Below are 16,112 nucleotides of genomic sequence, written 5' to 3' on the forward strand. Positions count from 1 at the left end.
GATAAGTGCTAATTTAGACCGCATCATTTTGTATGTAGAGTTGGGATATTTTCCAATGTGCATTATTTTACATATATCAACTTTGAATTTCATCTGCCATTTTGTTGCCCAGTCACCCAGTTTTGTGAAAGCCCTTTGTAACTCTTTACACTTAGCTTTGGATCTAACTACACCTCTACCTCGATATAATGCTGTCCTCGGGAGCCAAAAAATCTTACCGCGTTATAGGTGAAACTGTGTTATATCGAACTTGCTTTGATCCACAGGAGTGCGCAGCCCCGCCCCCCCCGCCCCCCGGAGCACTGCTTTACTGCGTTATATCCGAATTCGTGTTATATCGGGTCGCGTTATATCGAGGTAGAGGTGTATCTTGAGTAATTAAGTATCATTTCCAAACTTTGCCATCTCACTGTTCATCGCCTTTTCCAGATGATTTATGAATGTGTTTGATCCATGAGAGGACCTTCCCTCCTATCCCACGACTGTCTACTTTGCTTAAGAGCCTTTGGTGAGGGACCTTGTCAAAGGCTTTCTGAGCTGTGTTGACTCTTCCCCAACATATTGTGTTCAGCTAGGTGTCTGATAATTCTGTTCTTTGCTATAGTTTCAGCCACTGTGTCTGGTACTGAAGTTAGGCTTACCTGCCTGTAATTGCCGGGATAGCCTCTGGAGCCTTTTCTAAAAATTGGTGTCACATTAGCTATCCGCCAGTTATCTAGTACAGAGGCTGATTTAAGTGATAGGTTACATACCACAGTTAGTAGTTTTGCAATTTTATAGTTGAGTTGCTTCAGAACTATTGGGTGTTAACCATCTGGTCCTAGTGACTTATTACTGTTTAATGTATCCATTTGTCCCAAAACCTCCTCCACTGACACCTCAATCTGCGACAGTTCCTCAGATCTGTCACCTAAAAAGAATGGCTCAAGTGTGAGAATCTCCCTCACATTCTCTGCAGTGCAGACCAATGCAAAGAATTCATTTAGCTTCTCCACAATAGCACTGTCTTCCTTGAGTACTCCTTTAGCACCTCCATCAGCCAGTGGCCCTACTCACTAGTATGGTTCCTGCTTCTGATGTGTTTGTAACAATCCAAGGCTACGTCTTCACTACCCGCCGATCCGGCGGGTAGCAATCGGTTTATCGGGGATCGACTTACCGCGTCTCGTGAGGACGCGGTAAAATCGATCCCTGATGGCTCTACCGTCGACTCCGGAACTCCACCTCGACAAGAGGCAGTAGCGGAGTCGGCGGCAGCGCGGCAGCGGTCGACTTTCCCGCGTCCTCACCGCCAGGTAAGCCGAACTAAAATACGCAACTTCAGCTACGGTATTCACGTAGCTGAAGTTGCGTATCTTAGGTCGGAAGTCCGCTGTAGTGTAGACCTAGCCCAAGTGTATGTTAAATATGCTATTTCTGTACACTCTTGTTACCAAATGAAAAAGAGAAGCAATTATGTATCTCAGTATATGGGGAACCTTAATTTGGTATCTAGAGAAAAGGAAGAAGCTTAGTTTTTCAATCTTTCAAATAAACATTGATGTCTTTTGCCCACCTATATTACTCCTTTTGTTTTCCTTTGTTGAGATTTAAAAATCTAGAAGCTACTGTTTATTGCAATTTTAGTAAACATCTCTTTTTGTAAATTTTTAGGTTGCCAAAATTTTTATTCCCTTTAACATTTTGTGTCAGGGCAGTTGCTAAGTAATTAAATGTTCCAATCAAGAGAATTTACAATAAAATTTAAAATATTCAAAGTACAATAATAATAAATGTCAAGCCTGTCAAATGTTGCTTCAAAAGTATAATAAAAGCTTGTGACTTAGTGATTTTTTTTTTAAAAAAAAGCACTAAGACTTAAATTAGAGAAGGCAGTAAAATTTAACCATATACTTGAATATCTGCAGTAAAAAAAAATCTTGATCTTTCTATTTTTCACTTGCTTATTTTATAAACAACTAAATTCTGAATACAATGAAAGGAAATTAAACTAAATCAGCTTCAGTGCCCTGAGGTGGTTTCAGAAAAAAAAGGAAGTACTAGTGAAAGGCACTAGTTTTTGACACAATCCCACATGATATTCTCATAAACCAACAAGAGAAATGTGGTATAGCTTAAATTACTATAAGGTGAGTGTAACACTGATTTAAAGATACAGCATAGTTATCAGTGGTTTTAAGAACAGGTTAGACCAGAAGTGAGCAAACTATGGTCTGTGGGCCACATCCAGCCTGCAGGACTGTCCTGCCCGGCCCCTGAGTTCCCGGTCGGGGAGGCTAACCCCCAGTCCCTCCCTTGCTGTCCCCTCTCCCCCACAGCCATGCTGCTGTGCAGGGAGTACTCTGGCCTGCCGCTCCTGCCGGGCTGCGTGGCTTGCACCTGCCCACCTCCCAGGCTTTCCAATAAGCCAGTCCTGCTGCTCTGAGCGTTATGGTAAGGGGGTGGGGAGCGGACGGGTTGGATAAGGGGCAGGAGGTTCTGGGGGGCAGTCAGGGGACAGGGAGCAGGGGGCGGTTGGATGGGGTGGGGGTTCTGGGGGGGTGTCAGGTGATGGGGGACGGGGGGGTTGGATAGGCGTGGGACTCCCAGGGGTCCTATCAGGGCACGGGGGTATGGATAGGGGTCAGGCAGTCAGGGGACAGGGAGCGGGGCTGGTGGTGGATAGGGGGCGGGGTCCCGGGGGGGCAGTCCCGGGAGGGGGCGGTCAGGGGATAAGGAGCAGTGGGGTTTGGATGGGTTGGTGGCTCTGGGGGGGGGGGCCAGGAGGTGGGAAGTGGGAGGGGGCGGATAGGGGGCGGGGGCCAGGCTGTTTGGGGAGGCAGAACCTTACTTACCTGGCCCTCCATACCGTTTCACAAACCCGGTGTGGCCCTGGGGCCAAAAACTTTGCCCACCCCTGGGTTAGACAAACATCTATCAGGGATTATCTAGAATTACTTGATCCTGCCTCAGCACAGGGGACTGGACTAAATAACCTCTTGAGGTTCCTTCCAGTCCTACATTTCTATGATCCTACAAAAGTAGGGTGTCCCACAAAATAAGGATTAAATAAAGACTCAAATAAGGACTAAATGGAATAGAAAGGCCTTTCACAGAGTCCTAAATAGAACTTTAATTGGATTCTGGGAAATACTCTCATGGAACTGAGATCCCCAGGAGAGACCCCTGAAACAAAATGACTGTGTCCCCAGCCCAGCTCAGATAGAACCGCAAGACGAAGACCAAGAACAGTCCAAATTATCTCAATTGCCTTGGAGGAGACCAGCTTTTAGCTAGCAACTTTATACCTGAATATATAGCATTATTTTACCTCTTTTTTGTCATGTGCAGGTACATGGTTAAAATATTCACAGGCCTGCCAGAATAAAATATTTTCTTCACTAAATTCTTTCCGTAGAAATTCCTAGGAGAAAAAAATAAGCATATAAAACACGTCACAAAATAAAGACCAGTTGCTTACATTTTAAAACAACATATTTATAGGGGGAGAAGAGGGGAGGAGAGGTTGGAGTTTGCATAATGTTGGGATTTTTTTTTTAAGTAATGAAAATGTTATTATTGCTCTCAGAATCAGGCCTTTTTTTAAAATAATTTCTAAATTTAGGATCAGATTTGCCAAACACTGACCCTTTCCATTTATTTAGAACATGTTCAATTTGCAATACTGAATCAAGTTACAATCAACATATTTCAATGTACGAAGACTGTTTAGAACTTTGCATTGTGAAACTGGTTCACAGACTAATGAACAAGATTTTAATAAGGATTTAAATAATTTTTAGTTATACTAAAATAGTTACACTGTAGGGAAGTTGCTTATCTTTAACTGACATTCTAACAGGATACAATGGAGACAGTGAAAATGTTTCCCTAGAGCGCACTTTTTAATCATGTAAGTGGTCCTCACTTATATCCTTTGCTAGTTGCTTAAATTGGTATCAGCCTTATAATATTTTTTAAAATTTTTAATTAGAATAAAACCTTTCTGAATATAGCACTTGAGGCTGCCACTTTGCTGAAAAGAGAGGTAATTTGTGACATTAGCAGTGTGAATGCCCAGTAGAAGAGCCTGTGAAACCAATTTCCAACCTGATTTAATAATAATTCATTATCATAAAAATTAATATTTAACGAGTTTAATTCTTAAATATAAACATTTCTTTTTGACTTTTAAACCAATATTAAAGCACATCAGAAACTGGTTTACAATCTACTCAATGGTTCCCACACTGCATAATTTTTCAGTAAGACTAATACTGAACTCAGAAAGACTTAAGAGTCATTTAAAACTAAAAAGAAAGTCACTCTTTATACACAAATGCTGAGAACTTTAGGCTGCTAGGCTGAGCAAAATAGAAGCAATGGCAAGAAACGAACATCCAACTAAAGACAAAGCACTTTTTTATATATTAAAAAAGCATTTTACTTTCACCCCCTCCCTCTGGATGGGTTCTTTGTTAATGTGTTCATTAAAGCGTTACTCTATTTAGGATGGAAAGAAGTTCTAGTTTGTGCTTATTTAGCCAGGACATTTTTTCTTTTTATTTCCTAATATCAAACGTATAACACAGAGTTTGTGTATGAAGAGAAGGTTACTCACCCTGTGCAGTAACTGAGGTTCTTTGAAAAGGATGGCCCTATGGGTGCTCCAATTCAGGTGTTGGTGCATCCTTGCGCCTTTGATTGGAGAATTTCAGCAGCAGTGTCCATCCGGGTTGTGCATGGGCTGTCCCTGTCTCGCGCTGTTGTCAGCGCCTATATAGTTCATGCGACCCAACCCCTCTCAGTTCCTTCTCAGTCTGGAAATTGAACTCCGAAGTAGAGGGGAGGAGAGTGGGTAGTGGAAAACCCCCAGGGACACCCATCTCAAAGAACATAAGTTACTGCATATGCTGAGTAACCTTCTTTCTTCTTCTTCGAGGACTGTCCCTGTGGGTGTTCCACTTCAGGTGACTGTCGAGCAGTGCCCTACATCGGATGGAAGGGGTTTCAGAATTGCCTATGTAAGTGATAACACTAAGATCTAGCAATGCATCTGATCTTGAACTCTGGTCGATTGTGTAGTGTTTTGTAAACGTGTGTACGGAAGCCCAAGTGGCTGCTCTACATATGTCCAGTAGCTTTTCTAAACAACAAAATCATGAAGTTGAAAGGGATCTGGTAGAGTGAGTTCTGATCCCCGATGGGGGTTGCAGGTTCTTTTGTTGATAACAGAGGTGGATGCACCCAGAGATCCATTTAGATGGTCTCTGTGTAGAGATAGCGGAGCCTTGTAGGCATTTCCCGTAGTGGAAATGAAAAGCCGTCGAGATTTTCTGAAAGGCTTACTTTTGTCAAGGTAGAACGCTAGTGCACGCCTGACATCTAGGGTATGTAATACTGAGTCCTGAATGTTCCCATCAGGTTTAGGGAAGAATGGGGAAAGATGGACTGTTGGTTTACATTGAAGGAGGGAGATTCTTTAGATAGAAATTTTGGGTGGGGTCTTAGTGCGACTTTGTCCTGAAAAAAGATGGTGTAAGGCGAGTGTGCCAGGAGGGCCCCTAACTCACCCATTCAGCGGGCTGATGGGATAGCCACTAAGAACACCACTTTAATCGATAGATGTATCAGAGAGCATGTTGCTAAGGGTTCAAATGGGGGTCCGGTGAGGCGACGTAACACTAAGTTCAAATCCCAAAGCGGAGTAGGTACATGCACTTCGGGGTAAACATTCTTGATACCCGTAAGGAAATGTTTGGTGCTCGGATGGGCAAATATCAATGTCCCATTGATCTTGTGGTGAAAAACGGTAATAGCCACAAGATGTACCTTGATTGAGCTAATGGAGAGCTCCCTGATGTCTTTAGTCTCAAGATATAGTCGAATATCAAGGGTAGGGGTATGGAAACGGCACTAATATATTTGTTCTGGCACTGTATGTGGAACCTCTTCCATTTGTGAAAGTAAGTATTGTGCGTGGTTGTCCTTCTACTGTTTAGCAATAGGTCTTTAACCCAGTCCTAACAGGCTAGCTTGTCATGATGGAACCATGTCGGAGCCATGCTTTCAGGTGAAGTCTCTCCAGGTTCGGGTGATGAACCCATCCGTCATCCTGTGACAGAATGTCTGGCAGAGGTGGAAGAGTGCATGGTGAGCTTACCGCCATCCGCAATAGGTACAAGTACTAAGTCTGTCTGGGCCATGTTGGGACTATCAATATCACTTTGGCCTTGTCAGTACGTATTTTGTGTATCACCCTTGATAACAGGGGGATCGGAGGGAACGCATATAACAGGTATGCATCGCATTGGAGGAGGAAGGCATCCCACAGGGATTGCGACCCCAAACCTGCTCTCGAGCAGAATTGTGGGCATTTGTTGTTCTGGGATGTTGCAAAGAAGTCGATGGATGGGTGACCCCACAGTGTCTGAATATGTTTTGTAGGACCATGTTATTTAGTTCCCATTCGTGATCCTGGGAAAATTCTCTGCTCAGCATATCCACTGTAGTATTTTGATGACCTGGGAGGTACAAGGCTGAGATAGTATCAGAGGGGTAGCCGTGTTAGTCTGGATCTGTAAAAAGCGACAAAGAGTCCTGTGGCACCTTATAGACTAACAGACGTATTGGAGCATAAGCTTTCGTGGGTGAATACCCACTTTGTCAGACGCATGTAGTGGAAATTTCCAGAGGCAGGTCTCACAAAGAGACCACCTGCCCCAAATCATGTGGTGTTGTAGATGGGCTCCCCAGCCTATCAAGGAGGTATCAGTTGTGATTATTATTGAAGGTGGAGTCTGAGTGAAAGGGACTTCCATGCACACATTGTTGGGTTGTGTCCACCAGCGTAGAGAATTTTTGACTTTGATCAGCATTGCAAGGTGTCTATTTAGGCTGTGTTTGTGTGGTATGTAGATGGTTCTTAGCCAGCCCTGAAGATAGCATATGTGAAGATGCACATGTCATACCATAATTGTGGTTGCTGCCGTATGTCCTAATAGTTGGAGGCAGGTTCGTGCTGATATGTGAGGACTGTTCAGTGACAAAGAGATGAGGTTGGTTAGAGTGATGAACCTGTTCATTGGTAATGACTCTCTGGCTTCCAGAGACTCAAGATGGGCCCCAATGAAGTCTAACTTCTGTACGGGATTTAGAGTTGATTTTTGTATGTTTTTCTGTAAACCCAGTCTCAGGAAGAGGTTGAGTGTCCTGTGTGTAACGTTGAGGGCGTCTGCCTGAGTGGGAGCTTTTAATAGACAATCTTCCAGATAGGGGATTATTATTACACCTTGTTTGCAGAGATGCATTGCCACCTCCGTGAGAATTTTGGAGAACACTCATGGTGCCATCAAGAAACCGAAAGGCAGAACTTTGTATTGGTAATGTTCTGTTCCCAGAGTAAATCTGAGAAACCTCCTGTGAGCAGTGTGTATGGTTATGTGGAAATAGGCATCTTGGAGGTCGAGAGCTGAAAACCAGTCCCCCTGTCCCAGTGCTGATATTGTTGTTGCTAGTGTGACCATCCGGAACCATTGGATCCTTATGAATCTGTTGATGTTTCTGAGGTCTAGAATAGGTCTCCATCCTCCATTCATTTTCTGGGTTAAGAAGTAGTGGGAATAAAAGCCCTTCCCCATCTGTGTTGAGCTGGTACTGGTTATACTGCGCCCAGAGGTAACACATGGTTTACTTCCTGCCATAGAAGCTGTTTGTGAGAAAGGTCCATGAAGAAGGATGGGGAGAGAGAGTGAGTAGGGGGGGATGGAGATGAATGGTATTGCATAGCATGTATGGATTATTTCAAGGACCCATTTGTCTGTGGTGATGGAAATCCACGCTGAATAGAAAGGAGTCAAACAGTGGCCAAAACGGGGGATGGACGATGGCATGGTGGGTGGGGGAGGTTGCTCAGACCCTCAACCAAATCCTCAAAATTGTTGTTTAGCAGAAGACGGCTGAGATATAGATGATTGAGGCAGAGGTGGTCGACGCCTCAAAGGTCTCTGCCTGTCGCTGTGTCTCTGTTGAGCGTATGGGGCGATCTTGTGTGCTGGTAGGGAGAATATGTACCCTGTTCTCTTTTGATTTCAGGTGTGTATATCCCCAAGGTGCAGAGAGTTGCCCAAGAGTCCTTCAAGGTGTGGAGGGCTTTGTCTGTCTTTGAGGCAAACAGTTTCTGGCCATCAAAGAGGAGGTCCTCCACTGCAGACTATACTTCCCTGGGGAAACCGGACAAATGAAGCTACGACACTTGGCGCATAACAATGGCAGTGGCTGTGATCATGCTGCCAGGGCTGCCACATCTAGGGATGCCTGTAGGGAGGTTCTGGCCAGAAGTTGACTCTCAGTTAAGATGGATTTGAATTCATCCCTTTTATCTTCTGGAATATCATTAATAAATTCTGCAAGTTTGAAGTAGTTTATGTGGTCATTCTTTGCCATCAATGCTGAGTAATTGGCAATTTGAAATTTCAAGGTTGCTGAAGAGTAGGCCTTCCAGCCAAAAAGTTCTAGCTATTTCCACTCCTTGGCGTGGATCTATATCGATGTTGTCTATCATACTGGTTGACAACCAGAGAGTTCAGTGCTGTGTAGGAAAATAAAAAGTCTATCCCTTTTGAGGGGACATAATACTTTGTATCAGCTCTCTTGCAGGTGGATGTTATTGTTGCCAGAGTCTGCCATATGGTTTTGGCTAATTCCATGAGTGCATCAATTATCGGAAGCACTATTTTTGAAGCCAATTAAGTTTGCAGAATGTGGGACTTTGGGACCTCCTCTAGCGGGATCTCCAGGCAGTTCGCAACTCTCCTGAAGAGTTCCTGAAAGTGTTTGAAATCGTCCACAGCTGATGCATTATGGCCTTGTCTGGGGAAGAAGAGGAAATATTGGCAAGTGGTGTTGTGTCCTGTTCCAGGGCTTCCTGTTGTTCCTCAAAGCTCTCCTCAATGGGCTCTACAGCCACAGAGGATGGTGGGAGAGACCTAAGCCTTTCCCTGTACGGACTTAGGGGCTTCGGATATTGCCTCAAGTATGCCACCCTGATGTCCCAATAAGGCCACTGTGTGGGGAATGGCATAGGTGGAGGCATGCCATGCCAGCTGTGGGTGTTGGGACCGGGATGAGGTCTCAGCCGTACAGGTGGTCCTAGTGCGGAAGTAGGTTGGACAGGAGAGGAGTGATGCAATGAGAAAACATCCTCCTCCTCATTATCCAGACTGGCTAACCTAGTGAGGAGGGCTTTAAACTAGGTTCGACGGGGACAGGTGAGCAAAGCCCACAGGTAAGTGGGGAACATGGAGACCTGGGAGATGGGTCGGAAACAAGAGGGAGTGTGGGCTATAATGGCAGAGAGAAAGGAGGGTCAGGGCAAAACTGGGAGGCAAGATCGAACCAGTATCTTAGATGCCTATATACAAATGCGAGAAGTATGGGTAATAAGCAGGAAGAACTGGAAGTGCTAATAAATAAATACAACTATGACATTGTTGGCATCACTGAAACTTGGTGGGATAATACACATGATTGGAATGTTGGTGTGGAGGGGTACAGCTTGTTCAGGAAGGATAGACAGGGGAAAAAGGGAGGAGGTGTTGCCTTATATATTAAAAATGTACACACTTGGACTGAGGTGGAGATGGACATAGGAGACGGAAATGTTGAGAGTCTCTGGGTTAGGCTAAAAGGGGTAAAAAACAAGGGTGATGTCATGCTAGGAGTCTACTACAGGCCACCTAACCAGGTGGAAGAGGTGGATGAGGCTTTTTTTAAACAACTAACAAAATCATCCAAAGCCCATGATTTGCTAGTGATGGGGGACTTCAACTATCCAAATATATGTTGGGAAAATAACACAGCGGGGCACAGACTATCCAACAAATTCTTGGACTGCATTGCAGACAACTTTTTATTTCAGAAGGTTGAAAAAGCTACTAGGAGGGAAGCTGTTCTAGACTTGATTTTAACAAATAGGGAGGAACTCATTGAGAATTTGAAAGTAGAAGGCAGCTTGGGTGAAAGTGATCATGAAATCAGAGTTTGAAATTCTAAGGAAGGGTAGAAGGGAGTACAGCAAAATAGAGACAATGGATTTCAGGAAGGCGGATTTTGGTAAGCTCAGAGAGCTGATAGGTAAGGTTCCATGGGAATCAAGACTGAGGGGAAAAACAACTGAGGAGAGTTGGCAGTTTTTCAAAGGGACACTATTAAGGGTCCAAAAGCAAGCTATTCCGTTGGTTGGGAAAGACAGAAAATGTGGCAAAAGACCACCTTGGCTTAACCACGAGATCTTGCATGATCTAAAAAATAAAAAGGAGTCATATAAAAAATGGAAACTAGGACAGATTACAAAGGATGAATATAGGCAAACAACACAGGAATGCAGGGGCAAGATTAGAAAGGCAAAGGCACAAAATGAGCTTAAACTAGCTACGGGAATAAAGGGAAACAAGAAGACTTTTTATCAATACATTAGAAGCAAGAGGAAGACCAAAGACAGGGTAGGCCCATTGCTCAGTGAAGAGGGAGAAACAGTAACAGGAAACTTGGAAATGGCAGAGATGCTTAATGACTTCTTCGTTTCGGTCTTCACCGAGAAGTCTGAAGGAATGCCTAATCTAGTGAATGCTAATGGGGAGGGGGTAGGTTTAGCAGATAAAATAAAAAAAGAACAAGTTAAAAATCACTTAGAAAAGTTAGATGCCTGCAAGTCACCAGGGCCTGATGAAATGCATCCTAGAATACTCAAGGAGCTAATAGAGGAGGTATCTGAGCCTCTAGCTATTATCTTTGGAAAAGCATGGGAGAAGGGAGAGATTCCAGAAGACTGGAAAAGGGCAAATATAGTGCCCATCTATAAAAAGGGAAATAAAAACAACCCAGGAAACTACAGACCAGTTAGTTTAACTTCTGTGCCAAGGAAGATAATGGAGCAAGTAATTAAGGAAATCATCTGCAAACACTTGGAAGGTGGTAAGGTGATAGGGAATAGCCAGCATGGATTTGTAAAGAACAAATCGTGTCAAACCAATCTGATAGCTTTCTTTGATAGGATAACGAGCCTTGTGGATAAGGGAGAAGCTGTGGATGTGGTATACCTAGACTTTAGTAAGGCATTTGATACGGTCTCGCATGATATTCTTATCGATAAACTAGGCAAATACAATTTAGATGGGGCTACTATAAGGTGGGTGCATAACTGGCTGGATAACCGTACTCAGAGAGTTGTTATTAATGGTCCCAATCCTGCTGGAAAGGCATAACAAGTGGGGTTCCGCAGGGGTCTGTTTTGGGACCGGCTCTGTTCAATATCTTCATTAACGACTTAGATATTGGCATAGAAAGTACGCTTATTAAGTTTGCAGATGATACCAAACTGGGAGGGATTGCAACTGCTTTGGAGGACAGGGTCATAATTCAAAATGATCTGGACAAATTGGAGAAATGGTCTGAGGTAAATAGGATGAAGTTTAACAAAGACAAATGCAAAGTACTCCACTTAGGAAGGAACAATCAGTCTCACACATACAGAATGGGAAGAGACTGTCTAGGAAGGAGTATGGCAGAAAGGGATCTAGGGGTTATAGTGGACCACAAGCTAAATATGAGTCAACAGTGTGATGCTGTTGCAAAAAAAGCAAACATGATTCTGGGATACATTAACAGGTGTGTTGTGAGCAAGACACGAGAAGTCATTCTTCCGCTCTACTCTGCGCTGGTTAGGCCTCAACTGGAGTATTGTGTCCAGTTCTGGGCACCGCATTTCAAGAAAGATGTGGAGAAATTGGAGAGGGTCCAGAGAAGAGCAACAAGAATGATTAAAGGTCTTGAGAACATGACCTATGAAGGAAGGCTGAAAGAATTGGGTTTGTTTAGTTTGGAAAAGAGAAGACTGAGAAGGGACATGATAGCAGTTTTCAGGTATCTAAAAGGATGTCATAAGGAGGAGGGAGAAAACTTGTTCACCTTAGCCTCTAAGGATAGAGCAAGAAGCAATGGGCTTAAACTGCAGCAAGGGAGGTTTAGGTTGGACATTAGGAAAAAGTTCCTAACTGTCAGGGTGGTTAAACACTGGAATAAACTGCCTAGGGAGGTTGTGGAATCTCCATCTCTGGAGATATTTAAGAGAAGGTTAGATAAATGTCTATCAGGGATGGTCTAGACAGTATTTGGTCCTGCCATGAGGGCAGGGGACTGGACTCGATGACCTCTCGAGGTCCCTTCCAGTCCTAGAATCTATGAAAATCCTCTTCCTCACTGAAAAATGGAAGGGCCACCAGTGAATCAGGTTGTCCTGGTACCGTGTACACCAGGGAATACGTCAGTGCTGAAGCGTGGGTATTCAGGTATCGATGATACCAATAAGTCCTTATGTTGCAGGAAATGGTGTAATGCTAATGGTTTCAGCACCGAAGTGGTCAATGCCGATGACGTCATTGCAGCTGTGGATGTCAGTGCCAATGCCTAGGTGCTCTGTGTTATCAGGTGGTGGCACCATACACCACAAGGAGAGTCTTGGTCCGCGTCTTTCAGCGGTTCCACCAGTACCACAACAGAGGAGATGGGCTTTTGTTTGCCTCTTGACTCAGAGACTGCCCACTTGGGTTTGGCAGATGATACAGTGTGGGCGGTGCTGGAGAATCCTGGTGCCTCATACATACTCAGCCGCAGTGTGGTCAGTACCAAGGATATCGAATAAGCCGGAGACCACTTCTTTTTTGGTGGCTCTTTTGAGGGAGAAGATGCTGTTCTTTTCCTTGTTACTTTTTAGGAGGGTAACTGCTGGCCGGAATGAGATGCCAGGCACAGAGACTTTTCCATAAGGATAAGTTTTAGATGCAGGTTTCTGTCCTTCCTGGTGCAAGCCTTTAAGTTGCTGCAGTGAGAACACTTTTGTGGGATATGTGTCTAACCTAAGCATCAGACACATTAAGAGTGACCATCCAATACCGTGATAGCTTCCTGGCACGAAAGGAAGCACTTGAAACCCAGTGAACCGAACTATGGTAAGGGTAAGAAATAATTTTTTTTTAAAATTGAGAAAAATAGAGGAGGAAGAAAAAGGGTAGGTAAATCTAACTAGTAAACAAACTACTCTAACTATTCTACACAGTAAATAAAGATATCAGCTATCACACTGCTGGGAGCTCTATCTCAGGCCGAGGACGGTTGAGAAGGAACTGAGGGAGATCAGGTCGCAGCGCAAAATAGGCACTGACAACGGCGCAAGACAGGGACAGCGCATGCGCGACCCAGATGAACACTGCTGCTGAAATTCTCCAACCAAAGACATAACAGGAAGTGGAGCACCCACAAGGACACTCCTTGGAGAAGAACTGCAGCTTGTGTGCATGCATCAAGGACTCTGCAAGTCAGGTGTGTGCAAAACTATGCTCTTCAAACTTAGGCCCTGGAGGATTAGCACACTGTACTTTCTTATTTTAAAACAACAGGACATATTACTTTGTAATGGGATGCTAGGGAGACAGAAGGTGTACATTTTGCCATTAAAGGCTGAGCAGATCTCTGCAATGACTTCTCTCTTACTCATGAGAATTAATCATTAAGTCCATCCATAGATTCAGATCTCTCCTTTATTTCCTGATGCAGCTATACACAGACCCTGTAGATTCTGCTTTTTCTGTCTGGCTATCTTCTGATGTCATTTTGCAAACACTTTCCTAGTACAATTACTTCATTTAGGTTAAGCAAATTAGAGAAGATCACTCATAATTTTATACAAACATTGCAAAAATGTATTAAAGAAATTTCCATTAACTGGTAAAAATGTCCATCATTTCCACAAATCTTTTCCAGAGATCCTAGTTGTTGCTAGGATAATTAAAAGCCCAAGGAACAGAAAGGACTGTTTTGGATGGGAAGGGTCTTTCCCTGGCTTTCTGCAGAATTTAACACCCCCTCCTTAAATTTCTATCTAGTTTGCTTGTGAAAATAGTTTTGACATTAACTCATTTTCTTGATTCAGATCTGTGTTCTGCATGAGACTTTGTGTGACTGTGACCAAGTCAAATAAGTGCCTCACAATTTCCTTATTTTTAAAATGGGGATAACATTACATATTCCCTCACAAGGGTGCTGTGAGGTTTAATTCACACTTGGGAAATGTACTTGTCCAGTATAACTAGACAGACTTGCACATCAGTTGAAAAACTTCCATGTGGATAAAACAAAGTTTAGATCATGCAAATAGCTGAATAGTCTATCAATTCTTTAAAAATTATTTAGATAGACATTTACAACTGTAAAAATATTATCTTGCCTACGGTTGCAAATCCAGTTGAATGCCACTGACATAGGAGATATGGAAGCCTTACTAAATATTCAGACACAAAGGATAACAATAAAAATAACATTGCCATCAGCTAAAAGAGTATTGGACATCCATTGTACTGCAGTATGTAGGAACCTGCAGATTTTCTTTAAACGTGGTCCAGCTGAAAAGACAGTTTAGTTTTTGCTAATAAATACGCTTGAAGTGTCAATCCTTTTGTGTTGCTATGATCTCTTAACTCTAAAACCTAAGGACAGTGCCAAGAAAAACAGAAAACAATCACAGGAAAAAATCTTTGCAGTGATATTAGATGTTTTGGAAGCCCCCTTCTTCCCCTCACTACTTACAGAGAAAAATTTAACGCCAAAAGGATCCTGAAGAAGGCGTTCAAATGAAACGGCCCAGCTTGCAACTCTTCTTTCTCGGAGTCGTCGACAGCTCTGTACACTGGGAAGACTAGCATTGCTACTGAGGCTATTATCACTGATACAGTCTTTTAAATCACTACTGTTTAGCTCTGTTGAAAAAGCACAAAGACACCTGCCAATAGAATTATTTTTTTTTCTATTCTCCACTCCTTAGTAACTTTTTAGTAGGCTTTTCATGACACCTATTGATGTTCACAATAACGCAGACTTCACAAAACACTCTTCGCTCTTTTAGGACCAACTGCACTGAAAACTAACCTTCTCTCAAAATTCTTTCCTATCCAATTACAAAGATAATTAACTATTGTAAGGGCAATAATCCACTTCTTTGAAGCAACTACTGCCTAGAGCACCAAGGGGCCAGGAGCAGGGGAGACAGTCTCCAATCCCCACTACTCTGAACCAGAACTTTGGGCACATATGCCCCAGGAGTACCCCACACTTTCACGATCATCAGGGGGGCTGCAGTTCTCCACAGAATTTCCCAATAGGAATGGTCCTTTAAGAGGAATCCATAATTCATCAGGAAGTGTCAGTAACGCCAGGCAGCAAAGCCTTATGTGCAGTTCCAAGCTCTGTGAGTTGATTTGTGTGATTGGGATACTGACTACTGAATATGGAAAATGAGGGAAAGGATGCAACTGAGGAGGGGGGTAGATAATAAATTGGCCCCAGAGGTACCTTCTCATCCTTGGACAGCCAGAGTATTGCAGTATACGCTCCAAACTTGGTCAGTGAACTTTCTGACACTAGCAGGGACTCACCCCTGCTCTACATACAGCAGCAAAAGAACTGCAAGAAACCTTGGGGCCTCAGTGACCTCCAAATCCATGTGGGGCAAATAACCCATAGTAAGGGTCTTCTTAGAGGCTGCTACTATTCAGCCTCCCCTTCTTAGGGGATGCTGCATTCTTCTTAATGTGATACTGCCCCTAAAAAATTCTCTGGAAGGCTAATAAGGAACAGTAACCTAGTTTACTACAATATTCAAGTGTTTCTAAATAGAATGTTTCACTCTCTTTGGAAAAACAAAGGTAAGAAGTACAGCTAAAAATATTTTCTATCTGAACTTAGGAAAAAATGAACATTTAAAATAAGAAACCACTAGTCCAACTACATACCACAAAACAATATTGACAAAATATTCTCATTACGCCGCAGATATATATAAACTATGTTAAAAGCTGTAATATGATGTTGCTGTGATTTAAGAACACCAAAAAGGGTAGCTGCAACTATAGAGGCTAAGAGAGGATAGGTGTTGTTCATTGCAAGGATGAACTTGTAGGTGAAAAACAACAACAATAACCCCAGTACACCTAACAAACATACCTAACAAACAAACTTAGGCCAATTACACCCACCTTCAAACAAAAACAAAAAAACAATACAACCCTTGCAAGAGTAAAAAT

General features: G+C 43.1%; 1 protein-coding gene across 1 annotated transcript in view; it reads right to left on the reverse strand.

Moving 5' to 3' along the window:
- The window catches only part of RGS12 (regulator of G protein signaling 12), a 174,815-nt gene that overhangs the window by 52,850 nt on the left and 105,853 nt on the right, over positions 1–16,112 (reverse strand). Inside the window, exons 5-6 of the mRNA XM_026648073.1 lie at positions 14,620–14,789; positions 3,311–3,403 (exon numbers count right to left, since the gene is read on the reverse strand). Of these exons, the coding sequence (XP_026503858.1) occupies positions 3,311–3,403; positions 14,620–14,789 (263 nt within the window). The remainder of the gene's footprint in view (positions 1–3,310; positions 3,404–14,619; positions 14,790–16,112) is intronic.

Source organism: Terrapene carolina, unplaced genomic scaffold (assembly GCF_002925995.2).
Source record: "Terrapene carolina triunguis isolate 2854851 unplaced genomic scaffold, T_m_triunguis-2.0 Scaffold66, whole genome shotgun sequence".
NCBI classification, from domain to species: domain Eukaryota; kingdom Metazoa; phylum Chordata; order Testudines; family Emydidae; genus Terrapene; species Terrapene triunguis.